General features: G+C 49.6%; 1 protein-coding gene across 2 annotated transcripts in view; it reads left to right on the forward strand.

Moving 5' to 3' along the window:
* Positions 1–2144, forward strand: part of LOC132819297 (uncharacterized) — a 44006-nt gene extending 41862 nt beyond the window's left edge. For both annotated transcript variants that reach the window (XM_060830738.1, XM_060830739.1), the window contains exons 2-3: positions 90–589; positions 1114–2144. In XM_060830738.1, coding sequence (XP_060686721.1) covers positions 97–589; positions 1114–1625 — 1005 coding nt within the window. In that variant the 5' untranslated portion in view covers positions 90–96 and the 3' untranslated portion in view covers positions 1626–2144. The remainder of the gene's footprint in view (positions 1–89; positions 590–1113) is intronic.
* Positions 2145–19209: the final 17065 nt, after the last annotated feature.

The raw sequence follows: 19209 nt of genomic DNA on the forward strand, positions 1-19209 counted from the left end.
CCCTCTCCCCCCTCCTCTCTCTCTCTCCCCACCTCTCTTCCCCCCCTCTGTGTCGGTGTTGACTCTCTCCCCCCCTCTCTCTCCCCCAGAGCTGCAATGAGCCAGCAGGTCTCCCCCGAGCATCACGAGAGCTCTTTCCAAGGGGCAGCTTTGCCCCATTTTGTGAAGAGTGTCTCCTCGCTCCTGCTCATGCTCCGGATCAGTGTCCGGCCTGGACTCCGGGATCTGGAGGATAAGGATGTGGCCAGGTTTAAGGAGGAGTTGGAGATTGCTGAGAGAGAGGCGGAGCAAGCAGCGACAGCAGCTGAGGGTCTGGGCGATGTGATTGATGGTCACTGTGAGAAACTGACCATGGAGTATGGCCAGGTGAGTGGAGAGAGGAAGAGGCTGGCCACTAGCCTGCAGGAGAGCCAGAGCAAGCTGCGTTCCCTGGAGATGGACAGGGAGCTGATCCAGGGCCGCCTACAAACTGCCAAGACCTCCCTGAGACAAGCCGAGGACACACTGAGGTCAGCAAGAGCCAAGGCTGGAGAGAAACAAACTGGCCGAGATGTTGGCATCGGACTGAGCTTCCTGCTGCCCTGTGTGGGTGAGTACTGATCCCAGGGAGGAGCTAACCCCCCACTAGGCCTTGTGCAGGTAATACACCCAACCTTCCAAACAAGGAAAAGCAAGATCCCACTCTCCAAATGCACCCTCGGTACGGGGCACAGGGTCTGAGCCCTGAATCCTGACCTATCCTGGCCCTGTCGGTTGCCTCTGGTCACATTGGTCCTGTGCCAATAGGTTGGTGCAGTCTCTCTGTCTGCGGCTGTGCCTCAGCCGGTAATGGGCTCTCACATGTCAACCACACCAGCTGGAAGTTCCTGCCCTTCACCCAGGAGGGCTCCCTGCTTCTCCCTGGGTCAAACAGCCAATGGCAAATGACCATATCAATCCGAGACTGCAGTTATACTGTCACAACACTGAAAGCCGTGAGTAGACCAAGTCTGAGATAATATCACCTAAATCCCGGTGTCCACGGGTGCACCATCCCTGCCGCGTGGTGGGAAAGGGACTGAGGGTCAGCTCAGACTGAGAAGTTCACTGAATCACCTGCCTCTTTTCGAACAGGTATCCCGATGGCTGTGGCCTTTGAGAAGGAACGGCAGTTGCGGAAGTCAGAGGTGGACATAGCCTCTGATGACCGGTCATCACTGAAATCCAGCATCAGTCAGGATGAGGAGCAGCTGAAGCAGATCAACAGCCAGGTGCCTGAGCTCTACAGCGACATCAATGGAGTGACAGAGCGACTGGAGGAGAGTAAGGCAGCCGAGCTGACCCTGAAGGAGAGCCGGGTGCAACTTGCCAAGCTCCAGGCCAGGATGAGGACCTGCTGCCAGTACCTGTCCACCTTCCAGGGGAAAGTCAACGCTCTGAAGACGCAGAGTCAGCACATGTACAACATGAGGCCGTTACTGCCTTTCCTGGAGGAAGCTGCTGTCCAAGCCCAGCAAGTACCAGACAACGAACAACTCTTCAACCACATCCAGGTCCACAAGGTGGTTGGGGATCTGAAAACATTGATCCCCAAAGTAAAGGATCTCCTTCTGTCCCAGGACAGCGCTGATGACTACATGAAGTAACAAGTCCATTCCAGACCTTCGGCTCGAGCTCCATGTTAATCTGCAGTCTCGCTTTCACTTTCCAAACCATTTGCAGGCCACACAAACCATGGGGGCTGGGGGTTTAAAGGGGATGTTTATAAAGCCACAGCCAAGTCACTTAGTTAGTGCCCTCACTTGGGCAAATCGTGCTGTTTAATAATCACATTGTTGAATGACTAATTCTTCATCATTGAGGCATTGGGGGACCTCAAACATTCCAAACATCCTTTCACTGTCTCATACTGTATATCCCCATCCTTCAGTCTGTATATCCCCATCCTTCCATCTCCACTCACTGACTGCCTATCCCTTTGTGTCCAGCTGTTAGCTTTGGGACTGTCCTGAATAAAAAGCAGCTCTCTGTCTCTTATGGGCACACCCTCCTGACTCAGTCTGTGCTGTCTGTAAAGGCAGCTGTCCTCCTGTCAATCAGGGCCAGTGCCAGGTTACTGATTGTTTTAAACATTGCAATAAATAATGTTATTGTGATTAATTGTTCCTGCAGTCTCCATTCATTGCCTGCATTACAGTGCTGGGGCTATTTGTCTGTGTTCAGTTTGGGTGGGGAGGGGGTACTTGGTTACAGAGAAGGGGATGTTGGTTGGAGGGGGATGTCCTGCTGGATTGTGTGTGTTTGAGAAAACATGGAGTTAATGTATTTGTTTGGGTGATGCAAAAATAAACATCAAGAGGTGATAAACCTTGCTGTGAGTTGTTTCTAGACCATCAAACTGCAGTGGTGATGTCAGACATGGTACAAATAACCCAGGGAAGACAGTAACAGCAGTCAACACATTGACTGACTGGGTTAACCAAGTCAGCACAAATGCTGCTGAGTGGATATGAGGTGGGTTTCTGAAGCAGGATGTTCAGAAGACCACAAGGGATCAGGCTGTTTTAGACTAGGTGTCGTGTAATGCAAAGGGGTCATTAATAATCTTGCTGTGAAAGTACTTTTGGGAAGTAATGACCATAATACGAGAGAATGTTGCATGAAGTTTAAATCTGACACAGCTAATTCAGAGAGTAGGGTCCTAAATCAGGGAAAAAATTCTCTAGGTATGAGGGAGAATATGGATTGTGAAAATACATTAGAAGATTTGCTGGTAGCCAATTCAACAGTCTCAACAAATGTAGATTCCCCCAGGACCCAGGTCCCTGAAGGGAAAACTTGATTGACTGGGATTATTGGGAAAAGCTAAAGGTCACATTTGATGAAAGCAACTAGTTTGTAAGGGATTCCGGAATAGTTTGGGCCTGAGAATTGGGAGCTGTACCGGACCCAGCAAAGGATGACCAAGAAACAATGGGAAGATAATAAGCTAATGAGGAACGTAAAGGCATCTTGGAAAAGCTCCCTCAGGTACGTGAAAAGTAAAGGATTACCTCCAACAAATATATTCAGTTTTATCCTTCAAGAATTTTCTCATTTGATGTTGACTTTCTCTTAGATTTGCTCTCTCTATCCCTTCCTGTCAGTCTATCATTCCCTACACCTTTATGGTTTTCTTTGTCTCTGCTTTTTAACGAATGTTTGTTTCCGATCTGTCTTTGCTGGCTCCATTATTAAGTTTTAAATGATCTCTGAACGAATAGTTGAGTGACTAGGCCATTGCTTCCTCCCTTATCTGCTCACTTCACCCACCTTCCTGCTCCTCTATGATGAAATGGTCATGACCTGCTGGTTGTCTGTACCTGAGCTACACGGATGCCTACACATGAGATATCAGGTGAGCACACATTGATACTGAACTGGGAACTTTCATTGACGGCTGTAATATCTAGATGCTGACTGTTTAAACTTAGAACATAGAACAGTACAGCACAGTACAGGCCCTTCGGCCCTTGATGTTGTGCTGGCCTTTTATCCTACTCTAAGATCAGACTAACCTACATACCCTTCATTGTACTATCATCCATGGGCCCATCCAAGAGTCGCTTAAATGCCCCTAATGTCTGATCCTACTCCCAATGCTGGCAGTGCATTCTACACACCCACCACTCTCTGTGTAAAGGACCTTCCTCTGACATCTCCCCGAAACCTCCAGGTGGGGATCTAGGCCATCACCTTCCTCCTATCTGCCTCCAGTTACCTTAAAATTATGCCCCCACGTGATAGCCATTTCCATCCTGGAAAAAAGTCTCTGAATATCCACTCTATCTCTGCCTCTCATCACCTTGCCCAACTCTATCAAGTCACCTCTCATCCTTCTTCACTCCAATGAGAAAAGCCCTAGCTCGCTCAATCTTTCATCATAAGACACACCCTCCAGTCCAGGCAGCATCCTGGGAAATCTCCTCTACACCTTCTCTAAAGCATCTATATTGTTTCTATAATGAGGCGAGATTCCAAGTGTGTCTAACCAGGGTTATATAGAGCTGCAGCATAACCTTGTGGCTCTTAAACCCAATTGCCCAGTTAATGAAAGCCAACCCAATGTACATCGTCTTGGATGGACATTGGAAGAGATCAGCTGAAACAGCAAACCCAGCTGGCAGAGGACATGTGATTGGGCACATTCTCAGCTCGATGCGGGTGATGGAGCGAGTATGTGCGATGGAACGAGTGCAAGCAAGTCGCAGAGTTATGGAGATGTACAGCACGGAAACAGACTCTTCAGTCCAACCCGTCCACGCCAACCAGATATCCCAACCCAATCTAGTCCCTCCTGCCAGCACCCGGTCTATATCCCTCCAAACCCTTCCTATTCATATACCCATCCAAATGCCTCTTAAATGTTGCAATTGTACCAGCCTCCACCACATCCTCTGGCAGCTCATTCCATACAGGTACCACCCTCTGCATGAAAAAGTTGCCCCTTAGGTCTCTTTTATATCTTTCCCCCCTCACACTAAACCTATGCCCTCTAGTTCTGGATTCCCCAACCCCAGGGAAAAGGACCACGTCTATTTATCCTATCCAAGCCCCTCATAATTTTGTAAACCTCTATAAGGTCACCCCTCAGCCTCCGACGCTCCAGGGAAAACAGCCCCAGCCTGTTCAGCCTCTCCCTGTAGCTCAGATCCTCCAACTCTGGCAACATCCTTGTAAATCTTTTCTGAACCCTTTCAAGTTTCACAACATCTTTCCGATAGGAAGGAGAACAGAACTGCATGCAATATTCCAACAGTGGCCTAACCAATGCCCTATACAGCCACAACATGACCTCCCAACTCCTGTACTCAATACTCTCACTAATAAAGGAAAGCATACCAAATGCCTTCTTCACTATCCTATCTACCTGCGACTCCACTTTCAAGGAGCTATGAACTTGCACTCCAAGGTCACTTTGTTCAGCAATACTCCCTAGGACCTTACCATTAAGTGTATAAGTCCTGCTAAGATTTGTTTTCCCAAAATGCAGCACCTCACATTTATCTGAATTAAATTCCATCTGCCACTTCTCAGCCCATTGGCCCATCTGGTCCAGATACTGTTGTAATCTGAGGTAACCCTCTTCGCTGTCCACTACACCTCCAATTTTGGTGTCATCTGCAAACTTACTAACTGTACCTCTTATGCTCACATCCAAATCATTTATGTAAATGACAAAAAGTAGAGGACCCAGCACTGATCCTTGTGGCACTCCACTGGTCACAGGCCTCCAGTCTGAAAAACTACCCTCCACCACCACCCTCTGCCTTCTACCTTTGAACCAGTTCTGTATCCAAATGGCTAGTTCTCCCTGTATTCCATGAGATCTAACCTTGCTAATCAGTCTCCCATGGGGAACCTTGTCAAACGCCTTACTGAAATCCATATAGGTCACATCTACTGCTCTGCCCTCATCAATCTTCTTTGTTACTTCTTCAAAAAACTCAATCAAGTTTGTGAGACATGATTTCCCACACACAAAGCCATGTTGACCATCCTGAATCAGTCCTTGCCTTTTGAAATACGTATACATCCTGTCCCTCAGGATTCCCTCCAACAACTTGCCCACCACCGAGGTCAGGCTCACCGGTCTATAGTTCCCTGGCTTGTCTTTACCACCCTTCTTACACAGTGGCACCACATTTGCCAACCTCCAGTCTTCCGGCACCTCACCTGTGACTATCGATGATGCAAATATCTCAGCAAGAGGCTCAGCAATCACTTCTCTAGCTTCCCACAGAGATCACGGGTACACCTGATCAGGTCCTGGGGCTTTATCCACCTTTAACCATTTCAAGACATCCAGCACTTCCTCCTCTGTAATATGGACATTTTGTAAGGTATCACCATCTATTTCCCTACAGTCTATATCTCTGGGGAGACCACACTAGGGGCCGATGAAACAGAGATCTACTCTTGTTTGACCATGTTAGGGAGGGTAATTTAATCAGAAATTGCTGGAAAAGCTCAGCAGGTCTGGCAGTATCTGTGGAGAGAAATCAGAGTTAATGTGTTGGGTCCAGTGACCCTTCTTGGGAACTGGGAAGTTCAGCAGTTTTATTTCCGCAGGGACATAGAGGTTGAGGAAAAGTGTATAAAGACAACGCAGGAAAATCTGAATGTCTAGGAGATGTTTTTTTAAAAAAAAGACTGACATGATCTGACAGAGGATTTAAAAAGGATGGATGGGTTTGATAGACCAGACATGAAAAGCTTTCTATTTGTGGGATTGTCCAAGACTAATGGCCTTCAGTGTAAACAGGCACAAATAAAACCAGTCAATAAGTAGGAGAATATTGAGTCTCTTGGAATTTCCCCACAAACCTTTCCTTTCCCAGTCTGGAATCCCAGTTAATCCATGGATTGTTTTTGGGGTCTGATCAGTACCTGGTTAGATAATTGAATCATTGACTCCAGTCCCACTCTGAACAGAGATCTGTGGATGGGAATCTACTCTCTGTCTGCTCAATATGGAGTGACATTCCAACAAAAGTGACTTGTTCAAGTGGACAGATATCAACTGCTCAGGGCAGGAAGGAAATCGGACCTCACCGAGTATATTAGGCAGCGAACCAGCTCTGGTTCTTGTTTCAACATTTGGGGATGAGCAGAGTGCTCACAAAATTAATTGGTGCACAGAAACCTTCCGTCTATAACTCAGAACAGAGTTAATTATTGTAACTCTAAACTCCATGAAAATACACAATGTTAAGCTGGGAAGGAGACCTTTCACTCTCACAACTAGATTACAGATCAGAAGTAATCTATCTAACTCAAGAGTTGTACTTGTAAGCAGGGACAGGCTTTGGGGAGTCAGGAGGTGTATTACTTGCTGCAGGATTCCCAGCCTCTGACCTGCTCTTGTAGCCGCTGTGTTGATAAGAATGTTTCAGTTGAGTTTCAGGTCAATCGGAACCCCCAGGATGTTGATCGTGGGGGTTTAAGTGATGGTAACACCATTGAATGCCATGGAGCAGTGGTTAGATTGTCTCTTTCAGTGATGGTTATAGCCTGGCATTTGTGTGGCATGAATGGTACTTGCCACTTGTCAGGGAGGAGAAAGTGAGGACTGCAGATGCTGGAGATCAGAGCTGAAAAGATGTGTTGCTGGAAAAGCGCAGCAGGTCAGGCAGCATCCTAGGAGCAGGAGAATCGACGTTTCGGGCATAAGCTCAACACGTTTCCTGAAGAAGGGCTTATGCCCGAAACGTTGATTCTCCTGCTCCTCGGATGTTGCCTGACCTGCTGCGCTTTTCCAGCAACACATTTTTCAGCTCTTGCCACTTGTAAGAATCATGTGATGCATGAAGGGAAACACAAACATTTGAGTTATACCCCATCCACCACCCCCCGAGAAAAGGAAAAGGAAGTGACTTCACCACAGGAAATAACATAACCACAGGAAATGACATCACCAACCCAAAGAAACCCAAACATATAAATAGAAAGCAGGAATTATCAGCATTGCTTTGCCTGAGGCCTACTGAAGATGTTACCTAGAGTGGTGACGAAACATCTAGAAATGAACCTTCCAGCTCATGAGCAAACCTACATCCAGAACCTCAACCTGAGTTACAAATCTTCTCAAAACTCACAGGCAATTCTCAGAGGGCGATAACAAGCCATTGTGCTCCAACAGGCCCCAAGCTCTGCAAACAGCACAGACTCAATAACTATGGACAACACTGCTCCTTTCAAACAATCCCAAAATCCAGAGACTGGAGATACTGCGACAGCCACTTGTATGGCCTTGGTTGGTGGCCAGAAAGGAGAGGAGGAGAAAGAATGTGCCGTTTGAGGAGGTGGATTCCTGATTCCACCATGATGTTACCATTGGCAACCAGCCTGGCAGCACCCTCACTGGCCTCGAAGGTAGCACATGGTCTGGGGGTGGGCCCCCACAATCCCTGCAGCAGCCCCACCTGACATTCCAGTTCCCGGAGCATGTGCTCCATGATCCGGTCTCTAATCCCTGACAGTGATGACCATGTGCTGCGGAAAAGGGACTCTCCAATGGAAGTTTGAGACAAAACTGGCTCAGAATCAGACTCAGGCCACAGCAACTCCTGGGGTCGAGAGCCTGAGACTTTCCGACTGCGGTCAGAGCACATGATCCCACAGCCTGCACCTTCACGGCTGCTGTAGCCTGGCACTCCCCATCTCCTGAGACCCTCCCCGACACACGCTGCACCGCTGCAGGGTCTGCTCTGCAGACCCCTTCCCCCTCCACCCCCCAACTCCCAGCTTTCTACAAGCATCATCCCATGGCATCGTTACCACAGCTCATTCCTGATAAGACCATAAGACATAGGAGTGGAAGTAAGGCCATTCGGCCCATCGAGTCCACTCCGCCATTCAATCATGACTCATGGGCATTTCAACTCCACTTACCAGCATTCTCCCCGTAGCCTTTAATTCAGGCTTGTGCCCGAAACATCGACTCTCCTGTTCCTTGGACGCTACCTGACCTGCTGTGCTTTTCCAGCACCACACTCTCGACTCTAATCTCCAGCATCTGCAGTTCTCGCTTTCTCCCAGTTGCCAGCCCGAGCCTGGATCGTGCTGCATTAGAACATGAACTGCTTCAGTATCTGAGGAGTGGTCAATGGGGATCCGCAAACATCCCGACCTCTGACCTTATGATGCAGGGAAGGTCATTGATGAAGCAGCTCAAATGGTCGGGCCTAAGACACTCCCCTGAGGGACTCCTGTAGAGATGTCCTGGAGCTGAGATGACTGTCCTCCAAAACTTGGATTCCTGGGATCTCTCCCAGGGTTGGAGGGACCTGTATAAGGAAGATGGACACTCCTAGACTGGAGGGGCATCAGTATCCTGGCAGGGAGGTTTCCTAATGCCATTTGGGAAGGTTTAAACAAGTCTGGCAGGTGGATGGGAACCAGAGCACTTGGTCAGCATGCGGAGTGATTAGAGAGAAGGTAAAGGTTCACTCAAGTCAATCCAAGAAAGAACAGGCAGGGTCAGGTTAACAGACACAGTGGTGCTGGTGACCAGGAGTGGACTTATTTTAAACAGATAAGGCCGGGGAGCTCAGAGCCTGGATTAGAACATGGAACGATAATGTAGCAGTCATTAGGGAAACCTGGTTGAGAGATGTTCCAGGGATGTTAGAGAGGGATGGAAAAGGTCTAGGGGAGTTACATTACTGATCAAGGAGAATGTCACAGTGCGCTGATAGGACATCTTGGAGCGCCCAACCAGCAAGGCCTGATGGGTACGGCTCAGGGCTAAGAAAGATCAATCACTACAATCGGGTTAGACTGTCGGCCTCCCAACAGGCAGCAGGAGGTAGAGGGAAGCAGGCCATGGAAAGATGGAAAACATCAGGGTGTTGTTGTGGGTGATACTGACTGGAACTCCCTCAGTGACGGGGCTTTGATTGGTGCATCCAGGAGAGGTCTTTCAACAATATGGAGATAATCCAACTGGGGAAGGGGCTGTGCTGGTCCATCTATGAGGAAAAGGACTGAGCTGGACACTTTACTGAGGGAAGGGACTGTGCACCACCCTCTAATGGGGAAGGGGCTGTGCTGGACACTCTACTGAGGGAAGGGGCCTGGCAGGGTGATTGAGGTTTCAGGCAGCAGCATTTTGGAAATGACGTGATCCTAATTCCGTACGTTTTGAGACAGTTATGGATAAGACTGGTCCTCGGGTGAAAGTGCGAAATTGGGCAGGTGCGTTACAACAGGATTCGGGAGGAATCGGAAAAATTGGATTGAATACCCAAATTTAGTCTGAGCGGGAATCGACAAGTTTAAAGGCCAAATGCTCAGAGTTCAGCAGCAGCAGGATCCTGGGGAGGATGAAAGGTGAGGATGGCAGATCCAGGGACTCTGCAAAACAGGAGATAATAAAAGTGCAGTCACAAATAAAATTCATGGACAGGCAGGAGGCTCGGGGAACACAGTAAGACAGGCAGCATCAGGAGGTGGAGAAGTCAACGTTTCGGGTGTGACCCTCCTTCAGGATGGGAGTTAGATGTGAGCTTTAAGGGAGTGAAATCAATCAAGGCCCTTGAGGAATATAGAGGAAGCAGGAAAGAAATTAAACAAGGAATTCAGGGCAGGAATGGGGCTGTGAAATGTCCTTGGTCCATCGGTTAAAGGAATATCCATCGGTGTTCTATACACATATAGGGAACAAGAGGAAAACTAGGGAAAGGTCCTCTCAACCTCCAGCGACTGACTGTGTGGAGTTTGCACATTCTCCCCGTGTCTGTGTGGGTTTCCTCCGGGTGCTCCGGTTTCCTCCCACAGTCCAAAGATGTGCGGGTCAGGTGAATTGGCCATGCTAAATTGCCCGTGGTGTTAGGTGCATCAGTCAGGGGTAATGTATGGGGAATGGGTTTGGATGGGTTACTCTTTGAAGGGTCAGTGTGGACTGGTTGGGCTGAAGGGCCTGTTTCCACACTGTAAGGAATCTAATCTAATCTAAAAAAAAGTACAAAGGAAGGAATTTCTGTGTGGAGCCAGAGGAAGTGGGCACGGTCCTGAATGAATATTTAGTGTTGGTATTCCCCAGAGAGAGCTGAGTTGAATGTATTGCCACATGTGTGCTGAGGGACAGTGAGACGGACATGGGGGATGATGGTCACATTAGGACAGGCCATGTTGATAATCTAGCAGCTGTCAATATGAAGCAGGAGGTGTATTGAAAAACATTCCGGTAGACAAGTCTCTCGGGCCTGGTGGGATCTGTCTGGGAATACTGAGGGAGGTGAGGGAGGAGATTGCTGGGGCCTGGATAGAGATTTTTGTTTCCTCCTCAGCCACAGGTGAGGTCCCAGAGGACTGGACACGAGCCAATGTTGTTCCTTTGGGTAAAAAAATGAGGTCTGCAGATGCTGGAGATCACAGTTGAAAATGTGTTGCTGGTTAAAGCACAGCAGGCCAGGCAGCATCCAAGGAATAGGAAATTCGACGTTTCGGGCATAAGCCCTTCATCCGGGCTTCATCCTTTGTTTAAGAAGGGCACCTGGGATAATCCAGAAATTTATAGACCAGCGAGTTGTACATCAATGGGAGGAAAGGTATTGAACAAATTCGAAAGGACAGGATTTAATCGCATTTCGAGAAGAGTGGGCTTATTAGGGATAGTGCTTGTGTAGGGGAGGTCCTGTCTCACAAATGTGATTGAGTTTTTTGAGTGAGTGATTGATGAGGGTCTATCAGTTGACCAGGTTGGCTGGGGTACATGGGATCGGGGGGAAATTGGATACAAGAGTAGCTTGGTCACAGCAGAGTCGGGGCAGTGTGGAGGGGTGGGTTTTCTGACTGGTCATCTCTGACAGTGGGATTCTACAGGGATCAGTCGGGGCTTTTTTTTAAATTATACAAATAAATGGTTTGATGTAAATGTCCTTGGTCTGACCTTCTTTTCCAGGTGACTCATCACCAAGCCACTTCCCAGAAATCTAATTGGCTCCATGAAGTGGTCAGAGAATCCAGCGGTGGGAGAGGGGAGCTGGACCCAGGGAGGACCATGACCCTTCAGTTAGGGAAAGGTTTGAAAAGAGAGAGAGCTGAATTACTCAGAAACTCACCCTGCCAGTACAACGTTGTCACCTTGGCCTGTGCTGACACCTGCGGGCTGGGTGTGGAATTGTAAGCACTGCTCAAACTCCAGCACTGCTGGAACTAGAATCGTTTTTAGAATGAGAATCCCTACAGTGTGGAAACAGGCCCTTCGGCCCAACAAGTCCACACCGACCCTCCAGACAGCAACCCACCCTACACTATGTTTACTGCTGACTAATGCCCCTCTCTAAACCTTTCTGAACACTCTGGGCAATTTAGCCTGGCCAATTCACCCAACCTGCACATCTTTGGACTGTGGGAGGAAACCGGAGCACCCGGAGGAAACCCACGCAGACACGGGGAGAACGTGCAAACTCCACACAGACAGTCACCCGAGGCTGGAATCGAACCCGGGTCCCTGGCGCTGTGAGGCAGCAGTGCTAACCACTGTGCCACCCCACTGGCATCACAGCATGGCTCAGTCTGTACCAGGGGAGTGTTTCTGTACATAACATCTACAATGAAGGGGTGCCTGCCCACCACCTCCTTAACCTCAGAGATGGTGAAGTTATCTCCTCACAGCAGGATACCCAGGCCAGGGGAATGGCTGTCATTTCACGCCCCACCCCCCAGCACCAACCAAATGGAAGGCCCATGGGTCCATCAGCTTGACCATCTCCCACAGCTGCTGAGTGTGGTATCCCACACCCCTGTACAAACAGCGGGGCTGCTTTAACATTAACACGAGTAAAAAATGAGGTCTGCAGATGCTGGAGATCACAGCTGCAAATGTGTTGCTGGTCAAAGCACAGCAGGTTAGGCAGCATCTCAGGAATAGAGAATTCGACGTTTCGAGCATAAGCCCTTCATCAGGAATAAAGGTTTATAGAATTACCCAAACTCCATTCATTCATGGTCTGGTCACTGGAGAGCTCCCTCATCCCTGTGGTGTGGGTGAGATGTTGGAGACTCTCTGCACTGAGGTAGCCACCCTGTTCCTCCCTGGGGCAGGGGGATTTCCCTGCTCCGATGAAGATGGGGTGAGAATGAAACCAGCAGGGTCCAGTGCTGAGTCTGACAGAGGGACTGCTAGCACGTCACTGTTCCCAGTTCCCCAAAGCTGGGATGGGGTGGGCACCCCGTGGTTCCCAATGGCTTCACTGAGCCCCTCGGGTTGGGGGCTGCTCCTTTCCTCCTCCCCGCAGTCAGACTCTCTCTCGATGTTAGTTGCTGCCCATCTCCTGCACATCTCGATTGTCACAGGATGCTGCTGGATCTGTCCTGCAGCTGCCTCTTTGCTGTTTCACTATCGGCCTTTTCCTGGATGTTTCTCACTGTCCCGCCTCTGTCACTCCCTCCTCCTCCACTGCCTCAGCCTGTCCAACTTATTGTGCCTCTGCGCTGGCTGCCTATCCCTCCTCACCCTCCTGCCCCTCCTCGCCTTCCTCTCCCTCCTCTCCCTCCATACCCTCCTCTCCCTCCTGTCCCTTCTAACCCTCCTCTTCCTCCTGTCTCTCCTCACCCTCCTCTCCCTCCTCTTCCTCCTGTCCCTCCTCACCCTCCAGTCCCTACTCTCCCTTCTGTCCCTCCTCTCCCTCCTGTCTCTCCTCACCCTCCTCTCCCTCCTCTTCCTCCTGTCCCTCCTCACCCTCCAGTCCCTCCTCTCCCTTCTGTCCCTCCTCTCCCTTCTGTCCCTCCTCTCCCTCTTCACCCTCCTGTCCCTCCTCTCCCTCCACTCCCTCCTCACCTTCCTGTCTCTCCTCACCCTCCTCTCTCTCCTCTCCCTCCTCACTCTCCTCAGTCCCCTCACCCTCCTGTCTCTCCTCTCCGGCCTGAATCCTTAGAAGAGTATAAAGGAAGTAGGAGTATACTTAAGAGGGAAATCAGGAGGTCAAAAAGGGGACATGAGATAGCTTTGGCAAACAGAATTAAGGAGAATCCAAACAGATTTTACAAATACCTTAAGGACCAAAGGGTAACTAGGGAGAGAATAGGGCCCCTCAAAGATCAGCAAGGCGGCCTTTGTGTGGAGCCACAGAAAATGGAAGAGATACTAAATGAATATTTTGTATCAGTATTTACTGTGGAAAAGGATATGGAAGGTATAGACTGTAGGGAAATAGATGGTGACATCTTGCAAAATGTCCAGATTACAGAGGAAGAAGTGTCTTGAAATGGTTAAAAGTGGATAATTCCCCAGGACCTGATCAGGTGTACCCGAGAACTCTGTGGGAAGCTAGAGAAGTGATTGCTGGGCCTCTTGCTGAGATATTTGTATCATCGATAGTCACAGGTGAGGTGCCGGAAGACTGGAGGTTGGTTAACGTGGTGCCACTGTTTAAGAAGGGTGGTAAAGACAAGCCAGGGAACTATAGACCGGTGAGCCTGACCTGAGTGGTGGGTAAGTTGTTGGAGGGAATCCTGAGGGACAGGATGTACATGCATTTGGAAAGGCAAGGACTGATTCAGGATAGTCAACATGGCTTTGTGCATGGGAAACCATGTCTCACAAACTTGATTGAGTTTTTTGAAGAAGTAACAAAGAGGATTGATGAGGGCATAGCAGGAGATGTGATCTATATGGACTTCAGTAAGGTGTTCGACAAGGTTCCCCATGGGAGACTGATTAGCAAGGTTAGATCTCATGGAATACAGGGAGAACTAGCCATTTAGATACAGAAATGGCTCAAAGGTAGAAGACAGAGGGTGGTGGTGGAGGGTTGTTTTTCAGACTGGAGGCCTGTGACCAATGGAGTGCCACAAGGATCGGTGCTGGGTCCTCTACTTTTTGTCATTTACATAAATGATTTGGATGTGAGCATAAGAGGTACAGTTAGTAAGTTTGCAGATGACACCAAAATTGGAGGTGTAGTGGACAGCGAAGAGGGTTACCTCAGATTACAACAGGATCTGGACCAGATGGGCCAATGGGCTGAGAAAGCAGATGGAGTTTAATTCAGATAAATGCAAAGTGCTGCATGTTGGGAAAGCAAATCTTAGCAGGATTTATACACTTAATGGTAAGGTCCTAGGGAGTGTTGCTGAACAAAGAGACCTTGGAGTGCAGGTTCTCAGCTCCTTGAAAGTGGAGTCGCAGGTGGATAGGATAGTGAAGGTGGCGTTTGGTATGCTTTCCTTTATTGGTCAGAGTACTGAGTACAGGAGTTGGGAGGTCATGTTGTGGCTGTACAGGACATTGGTTAGGCCACTGTTGGAATATTACATGCAATTCTGGTCTCGTTCCTATCGGAAAGATGTTGTGAAACTTGAAAGCGTTCAGAAAAGATTTACAAGGATGTTGCCAGGGTTGGAGGATCTGAGCTACAGGGAGAGACTGAACAGGCTGGGGCTGTTTTCCCCGGAGCGTCGGAGGCTGAGGGGTGACCTTATAGAGGTTTACAAAATTATGAGGGGCATGGATAGGATAAATAGGCAAAGTCTTTTCCCTGGGGTGGGGGAGTCCAGAACTAGAGGGGCATAGGTTTAGGGTGAGTGGGGAAAGATATAAAAGAGACCTAATGGGCAGCTTTATCACACAGAGGGTGGTACGTGTATGGAATGAGCTGCCAGAGGATGTGGTGGAGGCTGGTACAGTTGCAACATTTAAGAGGCATTTGGATGGGCATATGAATAGGAAGGGTTTGGAGGGATATGGGCCGGATGCTGGCAGGTGGGACTAGATTGGGTTGGGATATCTGGTCGGTGCGGGCGGGTTGGACCGAAGGGTCTGTTTCCGTGCTGTACATCTCTATGACTCTCTCCCTCCTCTCTGGCCTTCCCCTCCTTTCAGTTTTCCTGTTCCTTTGGGGGTTCACATTGCCCCTTCCTGCCATCTGAATGTAAGTGCCCCCCCCCTCCCATCCCGGTCTTGGACAGGCCTGGTGACGGTGCCCTGCTTCCCCACACTGGCTGCAGCTCTTGGACTCCCCCAAGTCTTGAGTCCTGTGGCCTGCCTGCTCACAGATCCTGCAGGGGGTCACCCTACAATCTGCTGCCCTAAGCACTGCCCTCCCGCGGGGTTGGTATCCTCATGGCTGTCCTGTGTACATCAGGCAGCCTGGGCCCCCCCCGATCACAAAGCTGGAGGCTGGCTGCAGGATGTTCCCACTGGCATCCACCCTCAGGGTCAGATTCCAAAAGGGCCCACTCCATTGGAGCTGCCCCCTTCAGGCTGCACCTACCTTCCCAGGACAGTCAGGGCCTCTGCTGTTCCAGTGTAGGGGTTATAACAAACCAGCTCCTCTGGGCAGGGAGAACATAGAACATGGAACATTACAGCGCAGTACAGGCCCTTCGGCCCTCGATGTTGTGCCGCCCTGTCATACCAATCTGAAGCCCATCTAACCTACACTATTCCATGTACGTTCATATGTCTGTCCAATGACGACTTAAATGTACTTCAACTTGGCGAATCTACAACAGTTGCAGGCAAAGCATTCCATACCCTTACTACTCTCTGAGTAAAGAAACTACCTCTGACATCTGTCCTATATCCATCTCTCCTCACTTTAAAGTTGTGTCCCCTCATGTTTGCCTTGGAAAAAGGCTCTCCCTGTCCACCCTACCTAACCCCCTGATTATCTGGTATGTACACAATGGAGCCGCAGATAGGAAGGAGAGGGGACCCGCACCTCAAATACCTTCAGGAGACGCTAGCGTTGCTTCACTCTCCTGAAGGTCACATTGAAACAGCTCCCGCTTGGGAAACTCCGCAGACAGAAAATATCTGCTGCTTGGAGCCCACAGCAACCCAGGAGGACTCTTGTCATGAAATATCATCCAGTCAAGTGGTGATCCTTCCTCCACAGCCTTCCCCATCCCCCTGACTGTGTTACAGACCCCCCTCCCCCCTGGCCTGGGGCGCTACTGCTTGCTCAGGCCATTGATCCTGGTTGGATTTTCCCCAAAGTGACATTCAGCTGAAGCCAGAAAAAGATCCACCTCCTTGGCCTCCTCCATCGCCAGACCCTGGCCACACGACGCCTGGAGGAAGAGTGCCTCATCTTCCACCTAGGAACCCTCCAACCATACGGGATGAATGCAGATTTCTCCAACTTCCTCATTTCCCTTCCCCCACCTTATCTCAGTCCCAACCCCCCCCCCCGGATTCAGCACCGTCCTCTTGACGTGCAATCTTCTTTCCGACCTCTCTGCCTCCACCCCCCTCTCCGGCCTATCACCCTCAACCTCACCTCCTTCCACCTATCGTATTCCCAACGCCCCTCCCCCAAATTCCCTTCCCCCTACCTTTTATCTTAGCCTGCTTGGCACACCAGCCTCATTCCTGAAGAAGGGCTTTTGCCCGAAACGTCAATTCTCCTGCTCCTCGGATGCTGCCTGGCCTGCTGTGTTTTTCCAGCACCACATTTTCAGCTCTGATCTCCAGCATCTGCAGTCCTCACTTTCTCCCAAAAGATCCACCAATAGCAGGCCAGCTCAGCCAAGGTCCCCTCCAAGGTCCAATCACAACCTCAATCTCGAATAGCTTTGATGACCCACAATTCAATGCTGGTCCAGTCTCTGTGACCAAGGGCCAGGTAGGGCCACTCCCAGAATGCAGACAAGCAATCTCTCAGAGCCCTCTGATTGGATGATCTTCCTCCTGCTTATCATAGAAACAGGCCTTTTGGTCCAACGAGTCCACACCAACTCTCTAAAGAACATCCTTCCCAGGCTCACTCCCTACCCTATAACCCCACATTTGCCATGGCTAATCCACCAGAAGAAGAGACAGAGCGCCGTAGATAAAGAGGAGGGCATTTTCTCCCAACCAGGAAACAGCAGACCCCCCCGAAGTCCACCCTCCACCCAGTGAGAACCAGGGGTACCCACTGCCCCACAACTACAGGTAACTGGAAGCTGTGATCCTCTGACAGTCCCATTGTCAGACACAGAACTGGACAGTGCGGACCCTTGCCTTGTCTCAATGACACCAGAGCAGGTAAATGACCCCAGTGAGGAGCTGGATAGCTACCTCAGCCCAGCGAAGGTCCAGCAGTTCGTGCTCACCATGGGGATGCAGACAGCTACCCCAGAGACAGGACAGTCAAATGGACAATGGTAACCCCATAAACTGGGGGTTAACGAAGTTTCCTTTGCAATCGTACAACAGGGCACCCACTCAGTAGGTGGGTTCCGCTGAAGCCACAGCTAAATAATAAGAGACTGGATGGTTAATAAAGGGAACTGTGAATAGGAAAACTGTAATTCGATTAATTCAATCTGTTCTTTGTAATGTTAAGACATGCAATGGATATATCTATGAACGACATGACAAATTGTACAGGTACCAAAGATTTATTTCTATGAGTAAAGTATATTTTGAAATAAAAAAAAAATTCCCAAGGCCAATCGTCCTTCCCCTCAACAATAGACCGTTTTGGATACTGTTGGGGGTGGGGCGGGATGGGAACGACTTCCCGGGGTCAGCAATGGGGTACAGGGCTCTCTCACAGAGTCTGTCCCTGCTGCTCAGAAGGGAAGGGAGAAGAGGAGCAGAGCTTGAGTCACTGGGGACTCTATAGTCAGGGGGACAGATAGGAGGTTCTGTGGGGACAAGAGAGACTCATGGTTGGTATGTTGCCTCCCAGGTGCCAGGGTTCGTGATATGTCTGATCGTGTTTTTGGGATCCTTGTGGGGGAGGGGGAGCAGCCCCAAGTCGTGGTCCACCTCAGCACCAACTCCATAGGTAGGAAGAGAGATGGGGACTTCAGGCAGAATGTCAGGGAGCTAGGGTGGAAGCTTAGAGGCAGAACAAACAGAGTTGTTATCTCTGGTTTGTTACCTGTGCCACGTGCTAGCGAGGCAAGGAATAGGGAGAGAGAGGAGTTGAACATGTGGCTACGGGGATGGTGTAGGAGGGCGGGTTTTGGATACCTGAATAATTGGGGCTCATTCTGAGGAAGGTGGGACCTCTACAAACAGAATGGTGTTCACCTGAACCAGAGGCGTACCAATATCTTGGGAGGGGGAAATTTGCTCATGCACTTTGGGTGGGTTTAAACTACTTCAGCAGGGCAATGGGAACCTGAATTGTAGCTCCAGTGTACAGGAGGTTGGGAATAGTGAGGTCAGAAATATGGTTTCAAGGTCACAAGAGTGCACCGGCCAGCAGGAAGGTGGTTTGAAGTGGGTCTACTTCAGCAACAGGAGCATCCGGAATAAGGTGGGTGAACCTGCAGCTTGGGTTGGTACCTGGGACTTCGATGTTGTGGCCATTTCACAGACATGGATAGAGCAGGGACAGGAATGGTTGTTGCAGGTTCCAGGGTTTAGGTGTTTCAGTAAGGACAGAGAAAATGGTAAAAGAGGGGGAGGTGTGGCATTGTTAGTCAAGGACAGTGTTACAGTGGCAGGAAGGACATTTGAGGACTCGTCCACTGAGGTAGCATGGGCTGAGGTTAGAAACAGGAAAGGAGAGGTCACCCTGTTGGGAGTTTTCTATTGGCCTCCGAATTGTTCCAGGGACATAGAGGAAAGGATAGCAAAGATGATTCTTAATAGGAGCGAGAGTAACAGGGTAGTTTTTATGGGGGACTTTAACTTTCCTGGAAATGCTATAGTTTGAGTACTTTTTGTCCAGTGTGTGCAGGAGGTTTTCCTTACACAGTATGTAACCAGGCCAACAAGGGGCAAGGCCACATCGGATT

This window comes from Hemiscyllium ocellatum, chromosome 10, assembly GCF_020745735.1.
Source record: "Hemiscyllium ocellatum isolate sHemOce1 chromosome 10, sHemOce1.pat.X.cur, whole genome shotgun sequence".
In the NCBI taxonomy this organism is placed as follows: domain Eukaryota; kingdom Metazoa; phylum Chordata; class Chondrichthyes; order Orectolobiformes; family Hemiscylliidae; genus Hemiscyllium; species Hemiscyllium ocellatum.